Source organism: Chelonoidis abingdonii, chromosome 5 (genome assembly GCF_003597395.2).
Source record: "Chelonoidis abingdonii isolate Lonesome George chromosome 5, CheloAbing_2.0, whole genome shotgun sequence".
NCBI classification, from domain to species: domain Eukaryota; kingdom Metazoa; phylum Chordata; order Testudines; family Testudinidae; genus Chelonoidis; species Chelonoidis abingdonii.
Window position 1 is genome coordinate 114,643,554 of NC_133773.1, and position 10,973 is coordinate 114,654,526.

Genomic DNA, 10,973 nt, shown 5'->3' on the forward strand with positions numbered 1-10,973 from the left:
TCCTTTAATTCTTTATTAATTAAGTCCTGTATTAGTTGCTCTATTATCTTGCCCATGATCGACATCAGGCTGACAGGCCTATAATTACCTGGGTTATCCCATTTACCCTTTCTAAATATTGGTACTACATTAGTTTTCCTCCAGTCTTCTGGAACTTCCCCAGTACTCCAAGAATTACTGAAAATCAATTTTAACAGTCCAGTGAGCTCTTCACTCAACTCTTTTAAAACTCTTGGATGGAAGTTATCTGGACTTATAGATTTAAATATGTCTAACTTGAGTAGATCTGTTTAACATCCTCCACAGACAGGAGTGGAATGGAAAGAGTGTGATTGTCACCATATGATGAGACTATATCATCTCTTTTTTCTCCAAATAAAGAACAGAAATATGTATTGAACATTTCTACCTTTTCTGCATTGTTATTGATCATTCTACCATTTTCATCTAGTAATGGACCAATACCATTGATAGGATTCTTTTTGTTCCTAATAGATTTAAAAAACTCCTCCTTAGAGAAAATCTGTCAGATCATAAAAATACCATTGTTTGGCAGGAGTGGCAGTCTTTACACGTCCTCTCAAAGAGAAATATTATCGTTTATTGCAATGGGAACAAAAGTGAGTCCTAACAGGATAGCAGGGGTGGAGAGGGTCACAGCTGGGTTGTCAGAATTTTTGGGTACTGAAAAAAGAAATATGGAATTAAAATTTTATTATTTGAGTAAAACTAGCATAGTGGAGCTTTTGGCAGGGGCTTGAGGAGGATGTATGTGGGGGGGGGGAATCAAATTAATCTATCATTTTTTTGTTTAGGTGCTTTTTGTCATGCTTTAAATGTGTGTAAGTTTTTCCTGCACAGAATCATAAAGATAAGTGTGGCTTCATCGCTGGGGTTTCTGAGAGATACACTTTAGCCTGGCAGACTTTTAACCTTCCGTTGCTTACAATAAGTTTGCCGTCCTTTTAAAAATCCTTTGATTCGATGGCTTTTGTTCCCCTTCAAGGGGAACAGGGCTGCCTGGTTACTCAAGCAGATGCCAAGCTTGTGATTTGCATTTGTTGAAAGCCATTTGTGAAAGCAGAATCAATGCTCAGATTTAGAAACGGTAAACGTGGGTACTGGCTTGTCATTTCTTCTTAGGATATTGTCCAATAAAGTCTCTCAAGTTCCTCTTTCCACAGCAACATCTTCCTGGTGCCCTCCTGTATGATTCAGGCAATATGTTAGACCGAGATGCAGGGTAAGTAATGTTTTCTCCTCCATTATCTTCATTTTTTATTCAACAGCAAAAGCATGGAATAAAAATTCAGCCATTGAAAATAATCTGTATAAGCTGATCAAATGAACCATAACCAAACTGTGTGTCTGAAAGGTCCTAGTCACAGAACACCAGAGACACAACAGGGAGTTTACTGCAAACAAAATAATGTTATAATAATGCAGTCACAGCTGTGGCTATAACATAAGTGTTAATACATGAGTTTATATACAGGTGGAGAGAGAATGGCATAGAATACATCATATAAAGCAAAAGAAATGAAGTTGAGATGGATTATATATGACAGGGAACCAATCAAAGTTAGAGAGGAGAAAGGCATTATCTTAAATGAGGTTAACTGGAAACAAAATGGTATTTAATATATTCATGTTTCTGAAATAAAGATGTGTGTCTGTGACATTACTCAGGGAGACTTTACACATGGGAGTGTATAAAGAGTGTGTGTGTGTCAGAGAGAGAGAGACAGACAAGGAAGCGTATGAGACACAACCTCATGGATCGTGATTTTAGATTAGTAGATTAGCTAGTGTCTGCTGTTGTATTTTCACCAAGACCGATGCAAGGCAAGATGACATGTGGGGACGTTGGAAGTGTTTTAAATGTTTTCTTTAAGGGAGGTAGTGTTATCCCTTTTGGATTCATGGAACACCGGTGATATTTCACCTATAAAGCATCAAGGGGAAGAATGTTGTTGACTGTTCCAGTCTTTGGATACTCAAACTCTCATTAATGTGGCCTGATAAAAAGGCCATAAAAGAAAAATGTTGCCATTTCCCCTCAATAAAGGCTAGAGTGAATCTAATTTATCTTAGATTGAGGGTCCTACAGACCCAGTCTCAGCAAAACTCATTTCAGTAGGGTGGTGTATCATAGTTCTGAAGGAAGAGCTGTGAGGTTTGTGTGTGCCTGAGATAGAACTTTCATTGTTGGATCTGGATTAGGAAACTCACTCCCACAAGCAATGAGATGACCGCTGATCTCAGCGTGTTCAGAAACTCATTTCTTTGACTTGGTTTTCCTCCAGTTTCTTCACACACTCAGACATACAACACACCCACATGAACATAAACAAACTCTTCCACACGAATCAAGCTATGTGAAGGGAAGGAAGAAAGAGGGAGAGATGGTCACTGTAAGCGTCTATTTTTAAATACTTCATAGTCACTGAGATATTGCAGCGTTAGAGGCCTTCTAAGTAACTATACAGAACATCTGCATGTAAGATTTTGCAACTACAGGCTGTATAAACTTTTAAAATTTAACTGTTTATATAGGAAGTTTTAACAGGTTTACAAATCATCACTAGCAAAGCATCAGAAGTTTCTTTTGTCATGTTTATTAATGCAGGTATGTATAGCAAACTTAATATTCAAAAACATTCATCAGATGTGATCCTTGTTTGGTGTATTCTGTCTGAATATTAAAGAAATGATAACCAAGCAGCAAAGTATCTACTTATCCTCTGTCTATTTTGCTGGGTACATACTTGATGCCTTAATATTTCCATAATAATAAACTTTCATATTTTTTAGAACTACCCAACTAATACTGGGCTATTTTTCTTTTTCCAGTGAGAACCTACCAATATTCTAGCAGCTGGTTGCCAATAAAAGATTAATTCTTCATTTCTCTGAGTGTGACTAGTAAGTCCCTGGAGGATTATCATAGGATCATTTGGTAATAAATAACCACCAATTTGTAATATTTGGTTATGAATTGCACCCATGTACTCTTTAATATTTGAACATATCCATCATGGGCATAATATTTTAAAATATATGTATAACAGTGTATTATGGAACTCTGTCAGTTTAATACAGAGCGTTTTACCTTTTGTAAGTCATATTTTTTCAGTGATAATTTCTTTTAAATATATAAAATAAGAGCTCAAGTTACACAGAAATGGTATTTTTTAGGCCTGATTTTTAATAGTGAAGTGTTGCTCTACTTTGAAAAGTGACTGTATGACACATACTGTGGAATTCTGTGTTCATGGTTGAGAGTTTCTGAGCCTCTGAGAATGCCAGAGCCAGCTTGCTCCATTTACAAGTAAAAATGCTTTTCCTAGCTATGGAAATTCAACCTGGACTATGCCAGTCAAGCCACCTGGGTTTTTCCCATGTACCACAATAACAATATCACAGTAAAAAAGATTTAGCAAAACCAAGTTTTGCCTTTGGTCACATCTGTGCTACCCCATGAAGGCAATGGGTTTGCATAGTTTTAACTGAGGGAAAAAATTGCTGTTGCAGTTGAAATTTAGCGAATGTTTTATTTTCAAAGGAACGGAACAGAATCCAGCTCCCTCTCCAATAGCACTTCACAGGCAACATGGCTGATAAGAGTAAAAAGATTCATTTTTTCTCCCCTGGCCCACAAGGAGATGGAGATTGGGTAGTGGTGGTGTAGGACTGGGGGGGCTATCTGAGGAATTCAGCTAATTTTTGTTGTATTTATGTTGTTGCTGAGTTATTTTTTTATGATCTGGAGTAATGGACATGTCTTTATTAGTATATTTTAAATAGATTGTTAGTGTATTTTTATAGGGAATTAAATGGGTGCTTTTCGTTTTAGCTTAATAACAATACAAACAAATAAAAAGCAGTAAAAAGGTATGTCAGTCTCATTCATCAGATATTGTTCTGAATATATACAATTCCAGATCCCTTGAGTAAAAGAGTGTTACTTTCATGTAGTCACTTCTAGTAGAACCTCACTATTAAAACCTTCCAGTAAAGAAAGTCTTTGGAGGTTATAGTAAGGGAGATTCCAGGTAGATAGTAGAGCTTATTACTCAGAGGGACAAAACCATTTCATTTCTTGTCTACACTGGTGCCACTCCATTGATGGGGGTGGGATTGTACTGGTGTAAGTTTGAGTTTAGTTGGTTTAGTAATTTGAACCTCAGTAACTCAGTTGGGTATCAGTGAATTGATGTTAGAGGAGAAAACTAGAAAGTTATCAACACGGAGTGAAGTACTATGATGTGCATATGCTTCCTGCATACCCAGGGTTTGAGAACGACATTTATCTATTGCCGTGATGGCCAACACAGAGGTAGGGCAAGAGCCAACCTGCATAGGTTCTAGGAGATGTCTGAGCTGCTACCACATAGCGATTGCTTCTCGCCCAGCTACGACTCTTGCCCATCTTCAAAGAATTTGGTATCTACTTGCATTTGTACTGGGATGCAGAGGATCCTAGATTCATTGTTACTTGTCATCTGCCTTTGTTTTAGATTCTAGGTATTTCAGAGCTTGTATCATCCAAGACCAAAATTTGAATCTCCCCAGAGAGAGATCTTGGGGAGGTAGGAAGAAGGTAAAACTGTCAGGGAAGTGGATGATCAGGGGAAATGTCCATGGAGCAGACGCCACCCTAATCTGCCAGAACCCTTCTATACCACTAGGGACAAGTCATCTGACAGCACTCCCCGCACATACCCTTCTGCACTCTTCCTTCAACAGCAATGAGCAGCTGAACTCACTGCTCAGTTGTCAGATTGCACCACAGGCTTTGCTATCCCTCTCTTATAATCCTTTTCCTTTCCTGCAACTCTGATGAGGTCAGTTTCCACTCCAAGAAACCCATCACTGGCACCTTATCCCTGTCTGCATTAAGTTCTCTCCTCATCTTGACACTCAATGCTCTGCAGAGCTCTGCTCAAGCCTCATATCTACATCTCTTCTCTCATTCCCCATTTCGCACTCTGTGTTCCACCCATACGTCTTACCTGACCACTCTCCTTTGTCTTCTGCTTCGACACATGATTTGATGCCTATTTCCATGCTACACCTTTTGCCTAGAATGATATTTCTTGAAATTTGCCAATAAAAAAATCATTTCTTTCAACTTGCCTCCCCCTCTTAATCTTTGCTCTGGTACAATCCTGATAGCTCTCTGGGACATTGTCTATACAGTGCCTACCACAAGGCTCCTGGTCCATGACTGGGAATTCTATGTGCTATGATAATACAAATAATTAGGAATCTGTATCTGTCATGGGTGCCACAGAAGTAGTAGATTCCTTGACTTTCCGCAACCTCTGTGACTTCTGCAGTGGCCAGTATGGTTGACCCCAAGGTGCCCAAGCTCCTGGCTCTGGGGCTAGCTGCTTGGGTGGCCCTAGGGACAGCCACACTGACCACTGCTGGAGCAGCTCTGCAGCCAGCCGCTCGGGCAGCCCTGAAACCAACCACACCAGCTGCTGCTGGAGCGGCCTTGTGGCCAACCACATTGGCAGCTGCTTGGCAGACCCACAAAGCTGGCTCCGGGGACCGTCCAAGCAGCAGCCGGTGCAGCTGGCCCCAGGGAGTGCCTGACCAGTAGTCCCAGGGGCGCTGCAGCAGCAGCTGCTTAGTGGCCCCCAGCAGCGGTCAGCTGTCAGACAGCCCCCGGCAGCTGATGCCGCTGGCCCTGGCTCCTCCCCCCAGCAGCGGCTTGCCAGCTCCTTCCCCAGCAGTAGCTCCCCTGATGCCCCCTTTTCCCCCCAGCAGCATCCCCCCTCCAAGATTTAGTCAGGTATTTATAGTACAAGTCAAAGACAGGTCACGGGCATGAATTTTTGTTTATTGCCCATGACCTGTCCATGACTTTTACTAAAAATACCCATGACTAAAAGGTAGCCTTACAAATAATAATAATAATCCCCTTCTCACCTGTCACTACACATGGAAAGAAAAGGCCAAACAAATATCTAGAACACATATGTCAGACTGAAAAATCTCAAACCCACAGCACATCCTCTTGTAAACAGCAATCCCTCTAGAGCAGTTTTGCATTTTGCCTTGCTTTCTGCTGTTAGTCTCGCTCTCCAATCATCTGTCATCATTTGCTCATGATTCTTCCTCAGTTAGGCTGCAAGCTCTTCAGATCAGGGATCTTGTTTTCCCAGTTGTCTGTAAAGTGCCATCTACACCAACACAAAATAACTTCTGTTTTATTGTAGACCTGATTATTTGTCCACCTATTCAGAACCAGAGTTGGGGTTTGAGTTCATTTTATGTGATCTCTTTTGTGTCTCAGACGGAACAGATGGCTCGGTTCAATACACATCTGGATGTGGACTATAAAGAGTTCATATGTTAGACTGTATCAATGCAAAGTGAAACTGGCTATCAATATCAGTTTGCAAACTGTATTTTTTGGTGGAGGGGAGATTAGGAAAGCTTCCTATTAACATCCAAATGATACCGTAGGGATAGTTGCTATGAACACACTTTAAAAGAATCCTCGGACATGACTATCTATTGAGCATCAGTAACATGCTTGGCCTGGGACAATACAAACTTTAGCCGTATGCTGCTTGGAATTCTCACGGGATCTTACATTGGGCCACTCATCTGTAAGACATTTCCAGGGGAAACAGTATTGCAAAGGCATCATTTGTGATGGGTTGCCCTTACTTCTGTTAACTCTGACACATGATGTTACAGCAAAGCTGCCTGTGGTAACAGGTGGTAGCTGTGCTGCCTTAACAGGAAACCGAACCCTAACCAATGCCCTGTGTACTCTGCTGCAAGCTGGATCTAAATTATGTGCAATGCCCCATGGGTTCCATGGAATTCCAGTTCTAAGTTCTGTGGTAGACCCGCAGAGAGTTTTTATTTCAATATTGATTCTGAAGACTCCCAAATATACGGGTTCCAGGGATTTTCTCTGTGCTTAGATTTCTATTTTTTCTGTCAATTGGTATGGCTTGGTTTTGTTATCATAAACTCAAGAGCTAAACTGATGCTAACACCTTTGAATTGTAATACATCAGTCTTGCTTATTTCTTATGAAAACTAAACAATTAACCAGCCAATTTTCAAGACCCTTGGGTATGGCCATCACATTGTGAATACTCAAACACCATGTTTGTGAAGTTTCCAATGCTTCCCTCAACTCCTGCTGGCTTCACTCTCATCTCTGATTTTTCTACAACATTTTCTGCTCTCTCTAAACCTCTTTCCACAGAAGATGAAGTTCACCGAAAGCTGTTTCCTGCTTAAGTTAGAGGGGCTTATTTTTGTGACTTCAGTATCATGGCTTTTATTACCATTTTCCTTTGCTTATTATTTCTGTGTCTTTGAGAAAGGGTTCCATGCTAAATTATGTTGTAGGGCAGATGAAAATAATCAGTACTAGAGCTGTTTCAAAAATGTCTGTTAAAACATTTACTTACAAGAAAATGTTTTCAAAATGTTCCCTCCCCCCCGACATCTTTTATCAGAAATAAAACAAGCAGGGGAGGAGAGAAAAATATAGAAGTGGCTCTAAATGAATGTTGCATAACAAATCAAATCCGTTTCACAAAGAATCAAAGTCACGAAATGTAGCACTTGGAAGTCAGAATGCAATATTAGGCACATTATTCAGGTACATAATGTGCTTTTCTTAAACCTTGATAGGCAAATCTGGGCACTCAGGACTCCTCCTCAATCAGATTTGACTTTTCCTCATCTAAGCTGTTTGCATCTGTGTTGTGTTGAATGAAGTGGTGCTGTGCTACTACACAGTGGCTAAGGAGGCAGTTAAGTCCAATGACTATCTGTGACTGCACTGTGTAAATATTACATGGCTCTAGAAAAGCCCCATCCTCTTTCTTTCTGGGTTTGATACATCTCTTCCACAGGTTTGAACGAAGAGAAGCACCAACTGACAGAGTCAAGAAAATGTTAATTTTTTCTGTTTTTATAAAGTGAATGTTTTTCAAAGCAAGGGGGTTAAAAATGAAGTTTACTGTTCTCAGAGAGGAACTTATTTGGAACAAGTAGACAAAGATTTATCCGCTTTTACTGCTTAAAATAGAAATAAAAATAGAAGGATCAAAATAATAATTTAAAAGGGAAGTGTATTAGGACATTATTTGGCAGCATATAAGGCTGATTTCACTGTTTCAGCTGCCTTGGCTTCTTAGCAAGAAGTTTTTTAAATAAAATTTTGGTGTTTTTTCTGTATTTGTACTTTTTTAAATTGCTCCTGTTGCAATCTGTGAGTTTACACAAGTGATAAAAAGAACATGAATTGAAGCCTATGTCAAATAACATAAGAAACGTGCCGTAACTGGGTCAGCCAAAGGTCCATCTATGCCTAGTATTCTGTCTAGCGATCAGTGGCAATACCCAGGTGCCCCAGAGGGAGTGACAACCTAAACAAGGCGATCAAGTGATCTCTCTCCTGCCATCCACATCTCATCCCTGATGAACAGAGGACTAGGGACATCCATCCTTATACCCTTCCTGGCTAATACCATTTATTGGACTATAGCCACCAATGAATTTATCCAGTTCCCGTTTAAACATTGTTAGAGTCACCTTCACCAACCTCCTCAGGTACGAATCCACAAGTTGACCGTGCGCTCGTGTGAAGAACGAACTTCCTTTTATTTGTTTTAAAAACTGCTGCCTATTAATTCATTTGTGACCCCTAGTTCTTGTATTATGGGAATAAGTAAATAACTTTTCCTTATCCACAATTACCCACATCTACTCATGATTTATATTACTCTATCATACCCCTTAGTCTCCTTTCTTTTCACAAGATGAAAGAGCGCCTAGCCTCTTAATCTTTCCTCATCAGTGGGACCACTCTCCAAACCTCGAATCATATATTAGTTGCCCCTTTTTCTGACGTATTTCTAGTGCGTAGAGATACTTTTCTTGAGTGAGGATACCACAATCTGTACAAGTAATCAAGAATGTGAGCCCTTACACATGGATTATATAAGAAGAGCCAAAATATAAATTCATCTAGTCTTATTTCTTACTCCCATTTTAACGATTCCTTAACATCATGTGGACTTTTTTGACCTGCCCTGCACACTGCGTGGGCACTAATTCAGAGAACTATCCATATGACGCCAAGATCTTTCTTCCGTGACTTGTTGTAGCTAAATAGCCACACCATCATGGTGTGATAGTATTAGTTGGGGTTAAGTTTTCCAATGCTGCATTCACTTAGATATTTTATCCACATATAATTTCATTCTGCCCATTTATCGTTGCCAGTCACTTAGTTTTGGTAGAGATCTTTTGAAAAGTTTCACAATTGCCTTTATTTTCTTAATTATCTTGATAGTTTAGTATCATCTGCAAACTTTGCCACCTCACTATTTACCCCTTTCTCCAGATTATTTATGAATAAATTGAATAGGATTGGTCCTAGCACTGACCTTTGGGGAACACCACTAGTTACCCCTCTCCATTCTGAGAATTTACCATTAATTCCTACCCTTTGTTCCCTGTCTTTTAGCCAGGATAAAGTCAAGGTCAACTCAAAATTTGCCAGGACATGGAAAAAAAAGACAAAACCCCTCAGGCAAAAGCCCATGTTCTAAAGAACAACAAGCTTCAGCCCTCTCAGACCAATGAGTGAAACAAATTTTAGGATCAAAAACAATTATTTAATTCTAGGGACTGTAAGCATGAACATCTCACCTCATCTCAACTGTGTGGATGGATCATAAAGTATGTGTCTGTCTCTAAAGTGGCCAGGATCCATATTATGTGGGCTTTAGGGATCAAAGTGAGTACCTTATACCCACAAATTCAAAGCTACAGTCTTGTGAAGTACAAATGCCCTACAACCTCTGCAAGAAGTTATACTAAGCAGAGCAACTGTACTAGCTGAAGTTACAAGTGGACTTCAAGAGTAGCTCATTGTGATAAGCCATTCTAGAAGTGACAAAGGCATGGATTGCTGCAGTGAGATGGAGGTTTGAAAGAAAAGATCACAACCTCCTTGCAAAAGGCACAGACATCACCTCAGTTATCTCTTCCCAATGTTTCCCCCAGTCCAGTACATCACTTATGATTTATCTAGATTGCGCATCAGACAGTTAATTCTCATCCAAGCTGTAATTATGGCTAGACAATTGAAAAAAGGGAAGAACAGGGACTATCATTTGGATCTGATGAAAAGGACAAACATTGATATATTGCCAGCACAGCATCCCAAAACTTTACTCTCTCTTTCCTAAGGGCTTTGCATACATATTGTGACAAAAGAGGTGAAGTTATAGAACTTGATGGACCCCAGATAGTCCTTGGGTCAGATGATTAACTTGCCTTCAGAACCAATCAAAGGTCCAAGACTAGATAACGCCACAAAAGTCCCTTTGTCATAATCGTTCCCAAAGAAAGTTTAGAGATTGTGAGGGACTGAGATTGTCAATGCTAAGAGAGGGCTTCTTGAGCATGGGTCTAACAATCACTCATCTGAGAGATCCTGATACTAGGATCCTCCTGTAGGAACTTGTTGACAATTTTGATTTTGCCAGCACTGTAGCCCTGCCTACTATTAAGGGTACCCAACACTTAAGATCCTGTTTCTTGTTGCTTAAAACTTTGCTAAATTTAAACCATTTGGGTTGAAATTTTCTATACTGGGTATCTGCCTCAGGCTGAACTTTTCTGAAAAAAAAATCAGCCAAAATGGTTTAGAAATTTCCAAAAATAAGACTAGAGAAAATAAGTTGTCAATGTGAAATTCTGGTGACCTTTTCTTTGAAAGCCCCCATACTTTGAAGCAGGGACTTAAAGTTTGGCTGACAGGTGGCTTTTGTGTTAGGATGTTCCTTTTATTATATGCATGTGTCATAAGTAGATAGGTAAGGGTTAATTTTCTTTGCCTGTAAAGGGTGAACAAAGGGAACCAAACACCTGACCAGAGGACCAATCAGAGAACTGGACTTTTTAAAAGTCAGGGG

General features: G+C 39.8%; 1 protein-coding gene across 1 annotated transcript in view; it reads left to right on the forward strand.

The window, feature by feature from the left end:
* Positions 1–1,194: 1,194 nt before the first annotated feature.
* Positions 1,195–10,973, forward strand: part of LDB2 (LIM domain binding 2) — a 551,321-nt gene continuing 541,542 nt past the window's right edge. Inside the window, exon 1 of the mRNA XM_032800818.2 lies at positions 1,195–1,243. Within this exon, the coding sequence (XP_032656709.1) occupies positions 1,224–1,243 (20 nt within the window). The 5' untranslated portion in view covers positions 1,195–1,223. The remainder of the gene's footprint in view (positions 1,244–10,973) is intronic.